This window comes from Erythranthe guttata, chromosome 4, assembly GCF_056151865.1.
Source record: "Erythranthe guttata isolate IM_541 chromosome 4, IM_541, whole genome shotgun sequence".
NCBI classification, from domain to species: Eukaryota; Viridiplantae; Streptophyta; class Magnoliopsida; order Lamiales; family Phrymaceae; genus Erythranthe; species Erythranthe guttata.
The window spans coordinates 2186517-2206793 of NC_142536.1; the positions used below are offsets into that span (position 1 = coordinate 2186517).

Sequence of the window (20277 nt, forward strand, 5' to 3'; positions counted from 1 at the left end):
GATGTACCACAATCTGATATATACAATCCAAAAAGACATCTTATGATTATCTTGCTTCAGAATGTAGAGCTCGAATGAGAATAAAACCGGTACAAACTTGAGAATATTCCATATAATCTAGAATATTCCACTAAATTTGACACCGCAGTAGTGGATGTGTAAGAAGATTCATAGTTGAGGGTGGTTATAATTGAGGGTATTTTCGTAATTTGACTTTACCTCAGGGGTTACCGTAAGAAACCCTTTATTTATTTATTTTATTTTATAATAAACTCTAAAAAATTATTTAACAAGTAATGAATCTTGAGTCATTATGAACGGCCTTCAATCGTATCCGTCGATTCTGAGTAAGAAAATCTAATCTATTTCAATAACTAGGGTTTTAAGGCTCTTCGATCAAAATTAATTTTACACCTTGTTCATCAATTCTTCGACACAAAACCTCTGCAAAAATGGACAAGAGCATGCTTGGAGATCTGGACGCTCTTCCTGAGGAAGATAAGCTCCGTATGTCCGCCATGATCGACCAGCTTCAAGTTCGCGACAGGTAATCCATCGAAAAAAATAACAAGTTTATTACCTTGTTGATTTTGAGCTCTGAAATGTGTGATAGTTTGCGTGTATTTTCAATTCATTGAATCCATGGAAAATGCTGTGATAATCGTAGTGAGAGAAATAAGTGTTTCAGAAGATTTTCATTAATCGAATTGAAAATTTGTAGAAGTTGTGTTGAAATTAATGAGATTTTAATGGAAAAATTAGTCTTCCCTGCTTTATGGTTCAACAGATGGATCATCTGTTTTGCCACTTTTTTGTATCTGTTGATGATTTATTGAAATCGTATTTACTATAGAGTTTGCCATGATTAATGCGTAATTCAAGCGGTAGAAGAAGCTGTTTTTTTTTTTTCTGGTGTAATACCGAGAATTGCAGTTCTTTGCCGGTAATCAATGGGAAAGAAACAACCGAGAATCGAGATTTGCTAATTGATGAAATAAAAGTTGCCTAGAGTATGAATAATTCTTCGCGTTTCATGCCTCTGTAGTTAAAGCTGCCACGAGTTATGAATGATTGTTAACTGAACAACGCTCATCCCTGAACACCTGGCAAATTCTCGAACTTGGATTTTTGGTGAAATGTTAATCCTCTTTCTTATTCAGATAGCTTGACGTGGATATGGCTATGTAGTTCTTCTTTTTAGTTGCGTCTTTTCTTTGTATAACTTGATTTGTTAGACCACCAAGTAAATAGATATGTTTAATTCATTTACACAATCGTGGTATGGGCTGATCTTCTTCTAGCAATCTTGATACGATGTTTTTAGTTATTCATGTGAAACTACTCGATTTACTTCTGCTTTCTGTTCCTTTTTTTCACCTGAGAATTTACTTTTATTCTTGTAGCAGTTTGATCGCAAATGATTGTATCTTCATTTATTTTTAGTTACTGCAGTGTTGAAATGTTTGAATTTGTTGTACAGTTTAAGGATGTATAATTCATTGGTGGAAAGATGTTTCACTGATTGTGTGGACTCGTTCCGGCGCAAATCTCTCGATAAGCAAGAGGAGACTTGTGTTCGTAGATGTGCTGAGAAGTTCCTGAAGCATTCCATGCGTGTTGGCATGAGATTTGCAGAGCTCAACCAAGGTGCTGCTACACCAGATTAACGAGATTTGTCATAATCTTATTCTTCAATAGCATTTGCTTTGAAAAGTTGAAGTTGAAACAAAACACTATTTTTTGGGTTTTTTGGTATTATTTTCTTTTTTTTTTTTGGGAGAAAAAAATAAGATGAAAACGGTCCTCTTGTTTTGTTTTTTTTTCCGTGGCAAAAAAATGCATTGCTATTTGCTAGTGCTTTTATAGCTTATGCTTACTGAGATTGAAGTTGCAACAGACATCAACGATGTTGTACTGATCAATTTTTTTCTTAACCTAACAGCTGTATGTAGTTGAAGTAATGTTCTGCTTTTTCGCCTTTATACAAGTGCTAAATACCCTGATTAAATTATGTTACTTTCCCTCTTCGTAATCTTTTTTATCGACGATTATACAAATCGAAAGCTAACCAATTACAGCAAAAACGGCCAAAACAAACTAAGTAAAAGTGGTTGTTCTTGATGTGGCATGGGATCTACTGACATGGAAGATATAAAGACACCAAATTCTCTCTGCCACCTCACCTGCAAGTACGAGCAAGAAAAGCCGGTCACGGTTTACAAGTTCGACGCTCAATTCATTCAGAGTTTGAAAGTAAAAAAACGAACATAGAGAAATATGAAGAGAAAACAAAGGGACTCACATTCCCTGTGCTCTACTATATGCTCGGCTGCATCAGCTCTACAACTGCAATATCTACACAAAAACGAAAATATAAAAACCTAAACAAAAGCAAAAAGATTCGTACGTACACGATAATATTTATTAACAGAAAAATGAGAGATTACAACGACAGACCTCGTCGCCGTACAAGTCCCTCTAATTTGACCCTCAAGCTCATGAAGATAGGATCTGAACAACTGTGACCTGTAATCGAAGAGTGCATACCAGAAATACAAATAAAGATGTTATTATTTGAATTTGGCGAAGGGAAAGCATTTGGCCGAAGTAAAATAATTTGAGAAACGAAAATGTACCATGAAGGAATTGCAACTGCTGCAAGGACAGGTGATAGTGTCCACAGTTGGTTGAGTTGTCTGCCAAGCAACGCTTCCAAATATTCTACAACACTTTTCTCCTAGTTTAAATAGACAGAGTCGATGGTCGAAAATAAGTACCCGAACTGATCAAAAGGCAGCTCAAGAAATCAATAAAGCTGCAACGAGTGGGATGCTTCGATTTGTAGGAACAGGTATTGTATTAGAAAAAAAATAAATGGAAGACTGAAAAGCAGAACACTACTCTATTCCATAGAACCTTCTTACTTCCTATCTTACGTGTGTTACTTAATTTACACAACTGCCCGATTTCGTCCAGCATCTAATGATTCAGATAGAACATGGTTATATGAAGAACCATACCATATAATTCGAGTAAAGTGTAATTAAATTTGTTTTACAAGCTCCCACTTTCTAGGTGCATCTATAGAGATCCAGACATTTAACGATTTAGTGCTCGTAAATAGTGGGTCCCACTAAAAAGAGCAGACTGAAGCATGTGTTCCCAGTAAGTGAGTAAATCCAGCCCACAAACTTCTTATTTGCCATCCAATAACAAGATGTACCTTAGGATTTACGAGACCTTTTAGGGGAAGGTTAACAGAGTTTCCTGGTTGTAAGTTGAACACTTGATGATAGAGCATCGATATGGTCGGGGAATCGTATGAAACTGACACCAAGTGTTCAATTAGAGCACTCCATCTATCTGCAATGCATCCTAATAACAATAGCTCCTGCGAGTGACAAAAGAAATATAACTGCATATTACAAGAAATGAGGAAAACTTTCGATTTTTTTGAGGTAAAAAGTATTTTTTTGTTCGGCTTACTATTATTTCACACGTATCATCGTTCTCAGCTGAGGAATCGAGTCTTTCAAACGTTTGAGCCCATTGGTCTTCAGGCGCAGAACAAATTAGACTGGCACCAGATAGTAGCCTTATAGTACGCTTGTCGAGCATATATGATAGGCTTTTCGATCTCCAGCCACTCCAGACGATTGAATCAACTGGCAGTTCCTCTGCACTTCAGATGTAATAGCAACAAACGAGCATTAAAACCTATCTTAAAACGGACAAAATCGTTCCCTGATTGAAAAGAAAGCATAAACGGCTATCTTAAGTTTTCAAAAGAAAAATGTACTGGCAATTAGTACGACAAACACCAGCTGCTGGTTAGCTTGAATAGTAATTAAATTTTCAGCTATAAACCTAAGAATTAGAGAAGTTCACTCGTAAATTGGAAATAACCGACAAGTATAATCCCAATATACAATACCCTCAATCAAGAGCCAACTTAGAGATGACAACTCGATATAGGTTCTCACGTATTTCCATATTTATGCCTTTTAGAACAGTAAATGAGGCTCAATAACGTAAGCACCAGCACATCGCAAATTAAAAAAAGTTGAGGAATTACATTTGACACGCCGAATGTTTTCTTGGTTCTGTGTTCGAGGTACATTCCACCTCATCATTCATGCTTCGTCCAATCATTTTCGAAAGTTTTTCCAAACCAGCCTCCACTGCAGACAAACACGACGCTGAAAGCTGCCTTCGTCCTAGTTGCCGAACAACCGACGCGCTAAACTCCACATCACTTAAATCGTCGCGTCTCCCACTTCTAACAGCATCTTGATATGGAATATTGGAATCCACCACGAAATTTCCGCTCTCAGTTAAACTCAGCCCATTCAACGGAATTCGCATTAACTTTTCAACATACACATCAACGCAATCATTGTCTAGCCTCTTACTAAAATCCATCTCGACAGATGCACTCATTATAGATTTTAAATGCGACTCCCTCAGAGGTAAAGTATGAACTAAACGCTCCAACAGAAGATCCCTCGATCGACCAAGGGTACTGCACGACAAACGAGCAAGACCCTGCTTAAAAAAAACATTAAAAAATCCAGCTAAATACATTAAAGAAAAACTAAATCAAGAAATAAAAAAAGGTACAAAGAAAAATTTCAACCTGAGGGAAATGAGGATTGCATGTTAATTCATATATAGCAGCGTCTAGCTCTTTAACAGATGCTTCATAATTAATCGAACTTGTTAGCTTCTTCGACACCTAATCGAACACATGAATAAATATTAATCTAATAAATAAATAAAATGTTTTAAAATAAAATAACAATGAACATCATGTTAGAGCTCTAAATTTCTTCGCTCAAAAACATCAGTAAAAATTCCAGATTATTCTTTCAGAACTCAAAAACCATAGAACAAATTACAATCGAACGAAAAATCGGGAACCGACGCTTACATTTTCGAGAAAGAGCGCCCATTGGAAACATTTGATGATGTTGTGGGAGTCCCAGTGAGCGAGGCGACCGCTTGATTGATATCCAGAAGCCAAAATCAACATATCAATGAAATTTTCAATCAATTTCATCAGATCTGCCATGGATGATTCAGGGTAAGACCAAACCATCTCGAAATTACTTGACCCGAATACCGATTCTCCTCTTCCGATTCTACTGTTCAATTACAAATCTACAGTCTAAACCAACTGAGAGAGTTTCTGGAAATTTCCCGCCTTGCAATGAATCATTATTCTGAAAATTTTCAGATATTTGGGCTCGGCCCATTTTCAGCTACGTGTACGCTAAAAGCCCGGCCCAATTGTTTAGATTAGAGGACTAAAGCCCGTAGTTAATTAAACTGGCTCGATTTAAATTGTTTTCTGAGAACTAAAAATTCATGGCAATTTAATCTTTGCAAAAATCAATATTTCATATTTACTTTAATATAAAAATTCACTTGTATCCAAATTAAGGGGAGACTTAACAACCTCTCTGCACGAATATACAAATATATGACGCTACACCTGGTGAAATTCACAAGCACCTATTTCGTAGACGTCACCTTGCAATTATACACGTAATTTCATTGCGTGTATATTGCAATTAGTGTCATATTACACCATCTATGTCCTATGATACTTCATTACCAAGTCCATTGGTCAAGACAAAATCGGAGACATAACTAAAAAACAACACGGTAACATCAAACTTCATTCGCATAGAACTTAAATAAGCTAAGAGCACCTTCAATCAGAATAAAGAGTAATCCGGGTATGAAGTCAAAAAAGCAGTATCACAATAATTAAGTGAATCCAGAAAAGAAACGAGCCCAGTTCTTACAAAATTCTGATAGAGAATAACAGCATTCATTCCTCAACATTCAACAGTCGAAACATTCAAAATCACAGAAAAACAGGCACAAAACTATTGAACTGCAGCAAACTTCTACGTCTCGTCTAGACAATGGCGTTGGCGGCACTTGCAATCCTAGGCCACAAATCAGCACACTCCTTTCCAATAGGACCAGTGATGGCAGATCCTTCATATAATAAAGGAGCACAAGAAATATTAGACACAACTCAAATACAATCAACAACGATACAATAACAATAATTTCCAAACGAAGTTAATCCACGATTAATACCTTTCATTTCACCCTTAGGATTCACAATAACCCCAGCATTATCTGTATACACAAAAGAGTTAAGTTACATTAGTTAACTGAGATGCTAAGCACTATAAAATGACAGAAAGTTTGAACATCATTTATTCGGTAAGATACATAGCAATTAACAAGTTTCTCCACAAAAGGACCTTACACGAGTCTTGCAATCGTTGCATCTATATGTTTAGAGATAATCGTGGATTAAGTAAATAATGACAATTTCAATTCTAAACTAATAAAAAAACTCTACAACAGGTAATTAGGAAACGATGACGGCCTGGTAGTTAAAAATTAACTAATATCATCTCTAGCTTTCGAGCTTCATAGGTAATGTATCGATTATGAAATATACGAAAAGACAATAGGCTGCAACATCGATTTACAAATTACAGGCTCCGGTTATCATATTTACAAAAGCACCACATAGAACAACTGTTTAAGACGACAGAAATTAACGATTTAAAACATTGATCCAAATGCAAAAGATACGAGCACCGCTAACTAAGCACATACCAAACAAATCATCACAGTTCATACAATAATCAGACTTTATAACAGCATTCACATTGAAATAAGATGAAAAAAATCAAAAAAACATATTAAATCTACCTTCGAAGTACATGAAGACACCGTCCTTTCGGCGCCACGGCTTGCGCTGGCGGACGATGACGGCGGGCATGACCTTCTTACGGAGCTCAGGCTTTCCCTTCTTCACGGTGGCCATGACCATGTCGCCGACGCAGGCCGACGGAAGCCTGTTCAGGCGACCCTTGATCCCCTTCACTGATATGATGTACAGGTTCTTCGCCCCGGTGTTGTCGGCGCAGTTCACCGTCGCCGCCACCGGCAAACCCAGCGACATCCTGAACTTGTTACCGGCCGATCCTCCGCGCCCTGCGATCACACAGAATCATAAGATAAACACCACGTATTCGGATCGTACTTTCCGATTTGGAAAATGTGAAGAGAAATGAACAAAGTTTGGGAAATTGATCTGCCGTACGTACCTCGCTTCGACATTTTCGCAGGATCTTCACCTCTCTCTACTCTCACCCTAAACTGTATGAGCAGCTAGGGTTTTATATCGGCTGTTAAAAAAAATGTTTTTAATTTGGGCTAGGGTTTTTATTTAATTGTGGTCTTACAGATTTACGGGATGAAAGATACTAGGCCCGATAATAATATTCTTATTTAATTATACGGGCTGAAAGATATTAGGCCCGATAGTAGTGTTAATTTTATTGGGCTTCTTAGCTAAACCGAATGTTTAATTTTTTTTACTTTTATTTTTTATTCTTTATTTTTTATAAAAGCTTTTATTAAATTATAACATAATTCAACTTTAAATTCGAACTTTAATTCAACGAAGAGAGTAATTAGTAAAAAAACAAAAAAATAATTAGTTGTGTTTTATTGAATATTTTTCCTAAAATAAATATATGTTTTAACTCCTAAACTTGTGTCCACTTCAGGTAAATACAATTTCCATTTACAATATGGGAATAATTAAAAAGAAATTGATTAATTGGGTTATAAGAATTTATCAATACAAAAACAATTTGACAAGCACGAATCCAAATGTGTAAGGTAGTAAAATGAAAAATCAGAGCATCATCAAAAATTTGCTAACAACCAGAGATGAGTACTACAACTATATTAGCTCGGGGATAAAGATACAATGATACATCATTTCATTCTCTAACCATTTTTTTCGCTTTCGATGGCTCAAAAATTACACGAGCGTACAACACAGAAGAATCGTTTCAAGTTTCGATGCCGAGGATGGAGAAGAATCGACACATGCTCATCTTCTAGAAGATCTTGATCCTACGATAGACACAAAATCAGATGGTTATGACTTAAGAAGCATCGATGGCATTATTACGAAAAATGTGGACTGTGATGTAATTACGCTTACTAGATCGCTTTATATTTCGGCACGACTTGCTTCCACAGTGACAACGAAATGCCTTAATCGGGTGTTCGTGGTCATCAAAATCAATGCCATAATCCTGAAATCAATTGTAATATATATATACATATCTTCTCAGCAAAAAAATAACACTCGATCCAGGATTATTCTTTAATGCACGACTAAGTTTTAGAGAGATGATTGAAAAATTTTAAACAGACTTACCCAATTGAGTTCTTCCATGGCTTTCACTTTTCTTGTAGTGAAGAATGCGAGCTGAAAGACAAGATCCAATCATACATAATCAGAAAAAAACTTGAAGTCGGACAAACTTAGAAAAAGTGGAGGTAATTGCATACGTGATAATAGTGGTGATCGGGATTCTCGACTTCCACTGGAATCTCGACTAAGTTTGAATCAAAACATCTGGCACGGTTTCAGAAAACAGAATAAGGACATTAAGAAATCTGCAATTAAATCAGAAATAGAAAGCCTCTAGTTGATCGGTCGCGATCTCATGATTGTTGCAAATCAATGGTCATGGTTAAGTGATCGTTGTGAATTGTTGATTCAACCATTTAAATCTTTTCAAAAAAAAAAAAAAAGGGCTCCGGAACAGTGAACGAGCCCAAACTAGCTGGTTCCGTCCCTTGGCCATGTTAATGCAGCAAATGCATAATCTTAACGCAAGTGAACTTACCTGTGGTTAATAAACCTAGCTAGATTTCCGTAATATGTAGCATCTAAGCAAAGAGCTTCTTCATCTTTCAGCACTCCTTCTGCACACCAATCAGCATCAAGAAGCACGGGATATGAATGTTTCTCCCCCTTAGGACTCTTTAAAACACGTTCAAATAGCTCTGCATTGGTCAAAACTTCTCCAACGTACTCACAAATAAATGCACCTTTTGGCAGGTCCTCCAGAGTACGTAGGCCCCAACCTTTTCCTTGAGGAGTCATAAACACCTAATAGCACGCAAATTAATTAAAAAAAAAAAAAAAACAAGTGACTGTTAACAACTCCATAAAATTAAGTGCAGCTGATTAAAGTAATACCTGTAACTTGCGAGTTATTCCTCGCTGTACCACCCGGTTGCCACAGTCTTTATGACAGCCACATTTCCACCAACATTCTTTTATAAACTTTCTTACGAGATGACCTTTGCAAGGTTCGATAACATCCTCGCATTTTGATCTTTCCAAAGGACATTCCTTGCAGAAATACTGACAATGTTTTTTCGGGTTGCGGTTCATGGAAATACACTCTTTAAGAAATTCCTCCCGAACAAGACCATCTGTGGTGTACGCAAACTCGCCTCCAGTTTCATGTGAACATGCACAAGGATGGGGTAGCGACAGACAATCACCAGAACAGGTACCACAGCAAATGTTATCTCCAATACGAGCTAGAGAGAAATTCACGTATGCATTTTGGAATGCTACATTTTGAGGTATGTAGCGGAAAAATAGAGGACGCTCATCATTGACCTCATTCACCATTGTAATTACAACATTTTCTAGCCCATTAGCAATGTCAGCAACATCATTAAGTGACCTTGTAATTTCAGGAGCAACTTCCAAGCTCGGTCCATCAATTTCTTCGGCACAATTTTCTTCGTTTTGCATATTTGTCATTATTTCATCTCCAGCATCTATCTTGTTCGGCAGTGGTCCATTATTTGTGCCGTTGCAATTTTGTATTTTGGGCTGAGGTATCCTGGTACTAGAACGGCATTTTTCACCTACAGCATCCATTTCAGAAGATTTACTCACTGAATCAATGGTTGGAGTCACATTAAGGGTTTTTGGTGATTGACTACTGGAGTCAGTTCCTAACTTCAGAAAGCATTGGCACGTTTCTGTCATAAGTTTCGTCATAGAAATGTACGGGTCCGAAGTTTTGTGTGATCGAAGACATTTATCTTCAACAGATTTTAGAACTGCTTCAAGACTAGGCATATGGAAGTCAGCACTTTCAGAAGCGAAGCCACAGGTCAAATAGATTTTCACCTCTCCACAAGTCGAGGAAGCAATCTCTAGATTAGAAGACCGTGCACCTGAGACCATTGCCATCTCATTATTGTATCGTGATTCATTTAGCATGGAAGAGTCGGTAGATGTTTCCTCTTCACTCACAGATTCCGTTTCTGATGGTTCAGAACTACAGTTTCCTCTATTCGATGAATCTCCTTCATTTGATGTATCTGTAAATTTTGAACTAGAATTGTCAGAATGGATAAGGCATTAAAAAATTCTGTAACACTAAGATAAAGTAACATTATAGGAAATAATATTGTGTGATAAATCATCAATGTGTTATTATTATACTTGGTACAATAACCTTCTACAAATATAACTAGACATCTCAAGTAAGACACGATAGGGGAACTCCAAGGAATGACATAGGAGTAACACGATAAATACATACCTCCACATTCCGCAATAAAAGTTGAAAATAAAATATTCAACTAGAAAAACTATAATAACCATACTCTCCTTAATAACAATTGCATATCCCCAAGGACCAACAGTTGTCTAAAACGTACCAACTACATAGATAAATTGTTAACTATAGCAAAAGAAGATCCTTGAATCACACATCGTGATGATTATTGACAATCCAACAAATAGAAGAACGTAATATTTGAATAAACTCTGAAGTGTGCAGACAGAAAAGCAAAAGCATACCCGGATGAACGTTCGCACCAGGAACCTCTAAACTCGGCACGTCACTAGTGATTGGCTCATCTTTAGGCTTAATTAAATCACAACTTGCATTGCTCTTGTTTTTAGGTGACAAAGGAATGCTTGGCTCAGTCTCAGACTCTTTTAGAGGTACAGCATGGGATGAACTCTCAGGAGCTCGCCGCTTCTTCCTGGATGGAGTGTGAACATAGACAACTCCTTTCCCTCTTTCTCTGAGCCTCATTGGATGAGACTGTGATCCGTATTCAATTCTTGATCGGGTCTTTCGCTGACTTCCAGTGGTGCTACTGGGCCCGCTTGGATCACATCTCTCATGAACAACCAAGGGTTCGGGAGAAATAGGTTGTTTTCCTTTACTTTTACCGACTGATTCTGATGTGGCAGCCCGTGTATGAATTGTTGTGTTTTCTTCGTTGTGCTTAGGTGACTCCACCATGACTTCTTTTTCGTTTAACTTGGGGGTATTAGCCCCATCCAGTTCTTTTTTAGACTTTACAGGTGCAGTTCTTTGCTTTCCGGCATTAGACGTATTCAAAGAGGAAGTTTGGCCATCTTGGTATCTACGTCGCAGCCTTTTTAATGGTTGTTCTGGCTCTTCAGTTGCATGAACTTCTTCTTCCAAATTGTCCTCTGTCTATTTAGGAGGATTAAGTCATTGTTTAGTGCCACACCTTTTAAGAAAAATAACAGTGAAAACTGATATTGTATATAAAAATTTATCACCAAAAACTTGGTAAAAAAAAAGGGATTAGTAGCTGTAATAGATCACCTACTTGAGCACTCTCAATCTTCTTTGACTGCTCTGCTACCTGATAAAATGATACGAATCAAATTACTATCGCTTAAGTTGCCTTAGTAATTGGGCTAACGTAGGCGAAAAAGATATCAATTATAAAAGTGCAACTACTATTAAAATATTGGTTTGCTAAATACAATTACGGAGCAGATGACGTACTTCATTATTCACAACCTTCTTTGGAAGCTCTTCTGCCTGAAAGATAATAATGTAGAATTAATATCTCAGATTGATTTACAGTAGTTACCAACTAAACAAGAAGGGTACGTGAATTTAGCCTGCAACACATACTTTCGATTCATCTCTCTCAAATATCACATCAGCAAGAGCTCTATAATTTTCCTGTTCAATAAGCGCCCAATTTTTATCGTACAATTTTAGCAAAGACTTCAGTACTGGCTTCACCTTATCTTCGGAGATTCCAATAGCCTTCATAGCACGAAAGGCATTTGCAACTCTTTCTTTTGTTTCCTTATTGCTCATTTCAACAGCTTTTATATTACAGATTCTGACCCTTCCAATAAACAAAATATCTTCCATTTGTCAGAAAGCAGAATAATGGTAGCACTGAAAAACAAAAATCTGCTAAACTTGTAATGGGAAAAAAATCATCAACTGGCCTAGTATATGCAGTAAAAGCACGAGAAACACCACAATATAAAATAATCATCACTGGTTCATGCAGAATGTCAAAGCTTATCTTGCCATATAGCAGTTACCACTTCGAGCCTGTAATATAACTTCATCAATGCACTCAGTTTGAGGTTAAATTTAGTTCAATAACAAGGGCACTACGCAATGTGATTGGCTTCAAAAACCAATACAAACTGCGGAAAATTATGAAGGATAGCCTCTCACTGGCACCACTTGATCTCTCTCTCTCACGAATAAGTTAAAATATAGGAGCATAATCTGCGAACTTCCCACCAAAATATTACTTCAATAACCACACCCGATGTTCAATAAACATGAATTCTCTAAGATAGTAGTTAATTTCTAGAGTTAAGAGAACAACTAGAAATTCCAATGCCAGATAAGGTCCATGCAACTTAGGTGGCAAGAATGGCACAAGTTCATCCTATTCGATCTAAACCACCCTCTTCTCCAGGTTAACCGGTAATATAGTACCATAAATACTTGTAAACCAAAATTACTGTATAACAATTTCCTCCATCAGTCGGAACTGCGTACTTCAGAATTTTATCAAAAAAGTCGTACATACAAACGTACTATATTGGCCCTCATTACTGATACATTATTTTTACTTTTACATACAATGACTAGCCATGAAAAGAAACGTCAATATGTAGTTCTAGCAGTACATAAATTTTCATAATGAGGCCCGAAAGCAAAAAATAAAGATTTCATACTTTTCACAAACCATAATCGAACTTGATATTAGGCAAGTCACTATAAAGACACATTGGATTATTTATTTTAGCGCCAAATTCAACTGATACTGTATATCAGCGCAAGCGTAATGTAAACAAAATATAACTAGAAGTGGTCAAAATTATTTTAATATTTCAAATATATTGATAATGTTTATAGATGGTCACGGTTCGGTCGAAACTATGAACCACACCGTATAATACGGGCCGGTCACTGTTCGCACATTTTTCAATTTCGAATAGTTGCGGGTTCTCTTGTCAAAATCTCACTCTTCCTACTCAAGAAAAAAACGAACGCATCTCTTCCATAAAAAGCAAGGTATTGAAAAATGAACCCTAAATCCCCAAAAAAAAGTTGAACATAAACATATTTCCATAAAATGTACGTCGAAAACTTTCCAATTACGCTGAGGAATCGCTTCGAGCGACTTACAAACAATTAAATTTAAACAAAAATGCAATTTGATACGAAGCGAAAGCAGGAAAGACATATGTGCTCGATAATCTGACGAAGAAATGCAACAAATTGATACACAGACACAATAATGGAAGAAAGGGCATACCAATGTTCACAATCCGCTTCTCTGTATGTGTTGTAACGGAGGTACACTGGTTCTGAGAGTGCTGAATAAACGAGTGGAAATGGAGGTGTAGTCCACGCGCGAGAAGCGTGGAGAAGAGAACCAAATGTGAGGGAATGCCAGCAGTGCAATGTTTGTCTGGCAATAAAGTAATTTCACGCACTCGTGAAGGGTAAAGAAGACATTTAATACCAAGGTGTTTAACTATTGGGTCAATAATAATTGTTGGATCACATCCCTTCATTCAGCCCGATAAACAATCCAAGATAGGCCCACGGGCCTACAAAGAGTTATAATGTTAGGGGTGGAGATTGGAAATGGCTTTTTTCGAAAATTTCCAATTTTTTTCGAAAGTGAAATATGCAAAAATCCGTTCTGATTTCGGAATGCATCGGAAATTTCCAAAATATTTTTCTATTTTTTTTGGAGGAAAATGCAAGAAAATCCGAAAGAGAGTTCGACAAAACGCAACAAATAAAAACACATGTATCGAAATTGACAGAATTCAAATATTTCATTCCGATTTCCACTTCTATATAATGTGAATTATTATTGCAATTAAACTTTTGAGCTACTTAAGTGAATCGATTCAAAAAAGGAGTAAACTAATCCAACAATTAGTGATAAATTAGTGTTAATTAAGTACTATTATTATCTTAATCGTGACATGATTAATACAATATGTGAACACTGGCTGGCAACTGTGTATTTGGCAGAGATGTACAGATCGTTCAAAAGGCAGTTTCCACCCACAAAATTTTCACACACCCCAAAAATTCTTGTTCTTACCCAAATCAAAATCCGATAAATACTCTACAAAAATCCACCAGATATATATATCTCAAGAGGACCCTACAAAAATTCCATCGCACAATCTCCACAAAAAAAATCATTCAAAAAATGGGTCCAGTATCTCAGCCGCTGCTTCTCGTCATACTCACAGCTCTGTTTTCCACCATCGCCGCCGCCGACAACTCAAACTTGGTGTTCAAAGGCTGCGCCGACCAGAACTTCCAGGACTCCGGCGGGACGTACAAGCAAGCACTGAAGAATCTGCTCGACACATTAATCTCCCAATCCTCCGCCGCGAAATTCTACAAAACAACCTCCGGATCGCCGCCGTCGTCCATCACCGGCCTCTTCCAATGCAGAGGCGATCTCTCGAACGACGACTGCAACAGATGCGTGAAGAGGACACCGGATTTCGCGCAGAAGCTCTGCGGCGGAGCAATCGCGGCCAGAGTCCAGCTGGGCGGGTGCTATTTGAGGTACGAGATCGCCGGATTCAGGCAGGTGAGTGGGACCGAGTTGCTGTACAAGGTGTGCGGGTCGACTCGGGCGAGTGGGGCCGGGTTTGGTGACAGGCTGGAGTTGGGGTTTGAGGAGATAGTCAAAGGCGTGGGGAGTGGGAACGGTGGGTATTACGCGGCGGTGTATCAGTCGGTGTATGTGTTGGGTCAGTGCGAAGGTGATTTAGGCGGCGGCGACTGTGTGAGCTGCGTGAAGAATGCGATCGACAGGGCCAAATCTGAATGCGGGAGCTCCATTGCTGCACAGATTTATCTTCAGCGGTGCTACATTAGCTACTCTTATAATCCCAGAGGCGTTCCGGCCGACAACCAACAACCGATTTCACCTTCATCAGGTAAATATAAATTTAAATCTAATATACATAGAATTATTTTCGGAATTAACAGTTGAAAACTCTTCAAATTTTTGGTGTTTACAATATTTGAAAACTAAATATTATTTTGAATTTTTATGTTCTAATTAGAATTAGGGCAAATTACAACGACACCCTAAGTCAAGGCCTAATTACTAAGAAAAAAAATCCTTATTGTTTGCATAATTACAAGCATTGAGGTATTCTTCGTAAGACGAATTTACTCCCGCAGCGAATCAAATAGATTCTATGGAATATTCATTTTGCAATGACCAAAATACCCTTAGGAGTATAATTGTAAGGTTCTTAAATTGTTTTTTTTTTTTATATATAATTCTTTTTAAACATTTTTTTTTCTTTTTTCATTCTTAACTAACTAGCCGTTTTTATGGAAGAAGGTGTTCCGTGTAAGGTTTTACAGTGAATATAAGACCTTTTTTTCTCTCTCTAATTTAATTATTTTAGTTTAGACAATTACTAATTCTATTAGGACTCGGGGAGTGCTCATAATTATGCAAACAGTGAGGATTTTTTTTTCGTAATTAGGCTTTACATCAAGGATTCCTTGTAATTTGCCCTTCAAATATTTCGAAACATGAAAGTGAAAACTGAAAATGACAGCTAAAGATTTTAGTGAAGATCGACGTCTATGGTTACTTTCCCCCAATATGTGCTGGGATGCGGGTTCTTTTTTTAATTGGGGTGGGATTTTTTGTGTATTTCCATTTTCTGAATATATATTATTATAAATATATTGTGAAGATTAAGATTGTTTTGTCTGAAGTGTTTATTTGATTGGGTGTAGGGACAGGGAAGATTAATACAGAGAAGATAATTGCTATCGTGCTGGGAGGGCTAGTGGGTGTGGGCCTTGTAATGGCTTGTTTGCTCTTCACTAAATCAGCTTTCAAGAAAAAAACTCATTCTCACAAGTATGGCGGATAGAGAGTTTAGTAGTAAGTTTCATCTCTCTCTCTCTCTAGATCTCTCTCTCTCTCTCTCTGACATTGTTTTTTGGCAGGACAAAATCAGAAGTTTTGAGGTGGTATTAGAGACTAAAACTGGTATTAGTAAATAGACACAAGCAATGGGGTGGGTTGTAAAGGGGATGATTACATTTGCTTTCACTTTGACACAGATGTAAAGTTTTTTCTTCCACTCTAAGTTTTGTTATTTGTAATTTGTAATATCTGTTTCAGTGAAAAGATACTACGCATTACTGTAAAATTGCTTTCCCTTATGTTAGTGACCTCAATATTAATGAATATCCATAAATTCCAATATAATCACAATCACCTGTAATAAATGACTGCATAGCTTCTGCAACCATTATCCTAAAAAAGAAGAAAAAAACATTTGGCAGACTATATAAAGAGTCGGAAGAAGAAATAGAAAAACACATTGGAGATCATGTTTATGGTTATATATGTGTTAGAATAAAACGGGTGCTCATGTCAGTCACACTTGATGGCGAAAAACGCAAAAAAATAATCATAAATAAAATCATTTTACACTGGAAGATAAGAGAAAGAGAGATAACTCACCTAATGAAGATATACACAGTCGGAGAATGAATCGGCTCATATACTTACTTAGGTTTCTTATCCTTAATTATGAGAATCAAAACAGAGAAGTGCAAAGTGGTTCAAGTTTTTTAACAGACTGCATCAACTCAGGCTGCCAATTGACTTGAGCAAACACAGAGAAATTGGAGAATAAAGTTTCTAAGCAAGTTCACTTCAGGTGCTGACATAGAGACCGGCAGACAACAAAACGACTATACTTCAACGGAGAAACAAAAAGGTTCGAAGATCATCATCTCATAGTAAATTCACAAGGCTTTCTTCAATAATGTCGAGCTTTTAATTTTTCAAGTTTGCCCATAGTGTAAATTAAGGAAGTCTATTAGCAACAAACTTGCATAAAATTTATGATAGTATATTCGATGATTTCACAATCGGAACCATGTCACGTATAGCAGAGAAAAAAAAAACATGTATGTTCTTACCAAATCATGTACGTTTTAATGGCGAGACGCTGCAAGAAGCTTTTCACTATGTACCTACTAAGCTTTAAAATTCAAAGACAGGCAATACCTGAAATCTATTCACAACGATGATACGTCCAGCAACTGAACACCTTCAACAACCAAAAAAATCGGCGAATGAATACTCAGTTCAATCGTTTGGGAAGTATGTTTCTAGCCAAGATTGAAATCTTCGGAAGTTAATGCATCCACTTATTGACTAAGATTTTCAGAGCAGCACGTACGTAGAAAGTAGAAACTCTATGATGACTGGTAATATCCCATTCGAAGTGAAATGTTATCTGAATTACGTGCATAGTTTATATGCTGTAAGCTTACAATTGCTCCGACAAGCAGCAATGAACCAGATAACCTGAGAATTTGATTTGGTGGACCATAACTATGCAAGTTGGTGTGAACGTACCTTCTTCGACAGCTCTGAATTGTGTTAATAGCAGTGATAAAGCAAAAAATAATCGTTACTCACACCTCAAAACAAAACTTTTATGGTCATCGTAAAGTTTATTGTTCAAATAAACTTTATCAACAACAAAAATGAAGTATCAAAAATCCCTTAACAACTGCGTCTAGAACCAACGAACAACCGTAGGATATTCACCTTAGTCTACATGTGTTACTGTTCTTGCTTCCAGCCCTACATTTCGAATCAACCAAATTTGTATCCAGAGCAATTTAAAATTCATGTGTAGCAACTTCCCCCTCGGCAAAATTCAAAATTAAATATAAAAAATTACACACGGATACAGCACAAATTTCAGTTCTAAGATTAATGAAAACATTACATTTAAAAACAAGGTATGGTTTCACATAGTACAATCATAGAGGATCGAAGACCCTCAGAAATTTAAAAATAGTAATGAAATTTTGTTTGAAGATGAAAAGAAAAAAAACCCAATACCAAATTTATTTAGGGTTGCAAAAATTTACTTGGGGGAGCCGCCGAGCAAGCTAGCTTGCTGCAGCTCGAGGTCGTTGAACTGCTGCTCGCGGTCCATCTCGATAATCAGCGGAACGATGAGCACGAGGAAGGTGGTTCCGACTATCCAGGCGGCTTTTCCGGTGCTCTTCAGGAGCTTCTTCGCGACGAAGGCGGTGTCGGATGCCGCTTTCTTGCCGCGGTAGACGACTGGCGACTGTGAAACGGACGACGAGACGCGGGAGATAATTCCGCCGTCCGACGCCGATGCTCCGCCTTTCTTCGGTGCCATTCTGCTCGAGCACGGAGATGGGGGTGGGTGGATGGCCGGAGGGGAGGGCTTTTAGGGTTTTAAGTGATAAAACGCGTTTGATGGTTTCCTAAAGCGTAGAAGAAATGAAGAATATAAATTACAGCTTAAATTACACTAAAACCCTGATGTAAGATCAAAGTAACAAAAAGGCCCTGAAGTATTGATAATTATAAATAAGGCCAAAATATCGGAGAAACAATGAACGGACAAGATCCGTTCTTTACATTTATTTACAAAGAGGGTTTCTAAATGGGGGCAACTATTTCAAATCCCAACTTTTGCTTACTTGAATACTACCAAGTTAAAAATCACAATTGAGTACATATTTATAAGTTTTTTCTTACTTTAATACCAAAATAAAAAGAAAAGTACAAAAACACCCTTTCATACAAAATATCAATTATATCAATTTTTCTTTGAAATTACCTATTTGAAAACCAAATAAAAAAAAAGAAAAAAAAAACATTTCATTCCATTTCGAAACTCTCTCGCCGCCGCCGCTCCAACCCTCGCCGCCGCCGCCAAACACCGCCGAACGTCGCCCAACGCCGCCGCCGCTGAATCCATTGTTATCAAGCCGCCGCCGTCTTCGAATACAAGTAATATTTGTTTTCGATTTTTTTTTCTTTAATATTTATTTAGGATTTGATTGTTTGATATGTGTAATTAGGATTTGGTTGTTTTAGGTAAGAATGATCGTTAATTAGTAATGGATGCATCTGATTTCAGTCGATTTGAGCATTGATTTGAGATTCGTGGGTCGGTTCTTCGTTCACAATATTCGACCTGTATATGTCGATTTTTTCAAAATTTTCGACAGATTGATGTCGAAAATTCATCCAAAATCGACATATAGTTGTCGAATGTTTTGAAATCTTTGAATTGAATTTTCAACCAATTTTCGACAGTTTGCTGTCAAATTATGTCTGTGTAATTTTTTTTTTTTTTCTTTCTTATTTTTATTTGCTTGTGTTTATATTATGTATATTTATTTTTATTTGTGTGTTATTTTGCAGTGGAAGAACCACGTGAACCTCGTATACCTCCGACTGTCTCGAACCGTAAGAAGAGGAAGGAATTATCCGATAGAGGCAAGGGCAAGACAATCACGACCAAGAAAAAGACCACGAACAAGAAGAAGTCTGGAGAGGGTTCTGCCTCAACGAATCCGGTGCCGGCTCTACGTTCGACTGTAGAAGTTGGTGATTCGAGCAACGAACCGGTCCGAGGTCCCGAGATACCGGAATTGTACACAATTTTTTTTTTTTTAATTTAGTTTTATATGGACTTTGATTATTTTAAATGAAAGTATTTTTGATAATTTGAAATTTTAATTTTTTTGTCCAAAAACACTTAGAATATATTTTTTATGTTACATTGAAATATATTTGGGGTTAATTTCACAAAAAAAAGAAAAATTGCAATTTATCAAAAGAAAAAAAAAATTTGAAACAGACTAAATTCGACAGCTACCTGTCGAATTTAAATAGAAATTCGACAGCTAACTGTCGAAACGAGGCTGTTTCATTTTTTTTTTTTTCAATAATTTGAAATTTTAATTTTTTTTGTCCAAAAACACTTAGAATATGTTTTTTATGTTACATTGCAATATATTTGGGGTTAATTTCACAAAAAAAAAAAAATTGCAATTTATCAAAAAAAAAAAATTGTGGTTGTGAATAAAGGAAGTCTGCTCCTTTGATAATCTTCCAGCATAAGAGTGTCCGTGCAAGTTTTCAAACATCCAATTTCCACTCAGCCTTTTCATCATCCTTGTGTTCTTTTGTCCCCTTCGATTTAAACGGACAATTGCATTT

General features: G+C 36.9%; 6 protein-coding genes across 15 annotated transcripts; 2 read left to right on the plus strand and 4 right to left on the minus strand.

Annotated features, from left to right (window-relative positions):
• Positions 1 to 300: 300 nt before the first annotated feature.
• Positions 301 to 2008, plus strand: LOC105951893 (mitochondrial import inner membrane translocase subunit Tim9). Its single transcript, XM_012975365.2, has 2 exons — positions 301 to 547; positions 1481 to 2008. Exons 1-2 carry the CDS (start codon positions 453 to 455, stop codon positions 1665 to 1667), a joined length of 282 nt encoding a protein of 93 aa, XP_012830819.1. The 5' UTR covers positions 301 to 452; the 3' UTR covers positions 1668 to 2008.
• Positions 1756 to 5211, minus strand: LOC105956494 (fanconi anemia group F protein (FANCF)). The gene is made up of 9 exons (XM_088816332.1): positions 4931 to 5211; positions 4637 to 4735; positions 4076 to 4545; positions 3487 to 3682; positions 3224 to 3391; positions 2637 to 2737; positions 2458 to 2526; positions 2303 to 2355; positions 1756 to 2183 (listed from the first exon to the last, which is right to left on the minus strand). The coding sequence occupies exons 1-9, from the start codon at positions 5096 to 5098 to the stop codon at positions 2098 to 2100; spliced, it is 1410 nt and encodes a 469-aa protein (XP_088672458.1). The 5' UTR covers positions 5099 to 5211; the 3' UTR covers positions 1756 to 2097.
• A 533-nt stretch (positions 5212 to 5744) lies between these two features.
• Positions 5745 to 7282, minus strand: LOC105951876 (large ribosomal subunit protein uL14). Its single transcript, XM_012975343.2, has 4 exons — positions 7143 to 7282; positions 6745 to 7029; positions 6115 to 6156; positions 5745 to 6009 (listed from the first exon to the last, which is right to left on the minus strand). Exons 1-4 carry the CDS (start codon positions 7153 to 7155, stop codon positions 5927 to 5929), a joined length of 423 nt encoding a protein of 140 aa, XP_012830797.1. The 5' UTR covers positions 7156 to 7282; the 3' UTR covers positions 5745 to 5926.
• A 356-nt stretch (positions 7283 to 7638) lies between these two features.
• On the minus strand, positions 7639 to 13688 carry LOC105951854 (putative inactive histone-lysine N-methyltransferase SUVR2). 9 transcript variants are annotated; one of them, XM_012975316.2, is made up of 11 exons: positions 13504 to 13688; positions 11841 to 12063; positions 11709 to 11744; positions 11527 to 11562; positions 10736 to 11387; positions 9104 to 10251; positions 8748 to 9013; positions 8407 to 8473; positions 8273 to 8323; positions 8054 to 8147; positions 7639 to 7962 (listed from the first exon to the last, which is right to left on the minus strand). In XM_012975316.2, the coding sequence occupies exons 2-11, from the start codon at positions 12030 to 12032 to the stop codon at positions 7940 to 7942; spliced, it is 2565 nt and encodes an 854-aa protein (XP_012830770.2). In that variant the 5' UTR covers positions 12033 to 12063; positions 13504 to 13688; the 3' UTR covers positions 7639 to 7939. The 9 variants fall into 9 exon arrangements, with proteins under 9 accessions (XP_012830770.2, XP_012830777.2, XP_088672459.1 ...); XM_012975323.2 differs by having other exon boundaries at positions 11841 to 12057; positions 13504 to 13680; XM_088816333.1 differs by having other exon boundaries at positions 11955 to 12063; positions 13504 to 13674.
• A 506-nt stretch (positions 13689 to 14194) lies between these two features.
• Positions 14195 to 16470, plus strand: LOC105951842 (plasmodesmata-located protein 3). 2 transcript variants are annotated; one of them, XM_088816347.1, is made up of 3 exons: positions 14195 to 15166; positions 15990 to 16140; positions 16206 to 16470. In XM_088816347.1, exons 1-2 carry the CDS (start codon positions 14422 to 14424, stop codon positions 16127 to 16129), a joined length of 885 nt encoding a protein of 294 aa, XP_088672473.1. In that variant the 5' UTR covers positions 14195 to 14421; the 3' UTR covers positions 16130 to 16140; positions 16206 to 16470. The 2 variants fall into 2 exon arrangements, with proteins under 2 accessions (XP_088672473.1, XP_012830759.2); XM_012975305.2 differs by lacking the exon at positions 16206 to 16470 and having other exon boundaries at positions 15990 to 16141.
• A 1461-nt stretch (positions 16471 to 17931) lies between these two features.
• Positions 17932 to 18532, minus strand: TOM22-V (translocase of outer membrane 22-V). The gene has a single exon (XM_012975294.2). The coding sequence runs from the start codon at positions 18437 to 18439 to the stop codon at positions 18155 to 18157; it is 285 nt and encodes a 94-aa protein (XP_012830748.1). The 5' UTR covers positions 18440 to 18532; the 3' UTR covers positions 17932 to 18154.
• Between the last annotated feature and the right edge of the window lie 1745 nt (positions 18533 to 20277).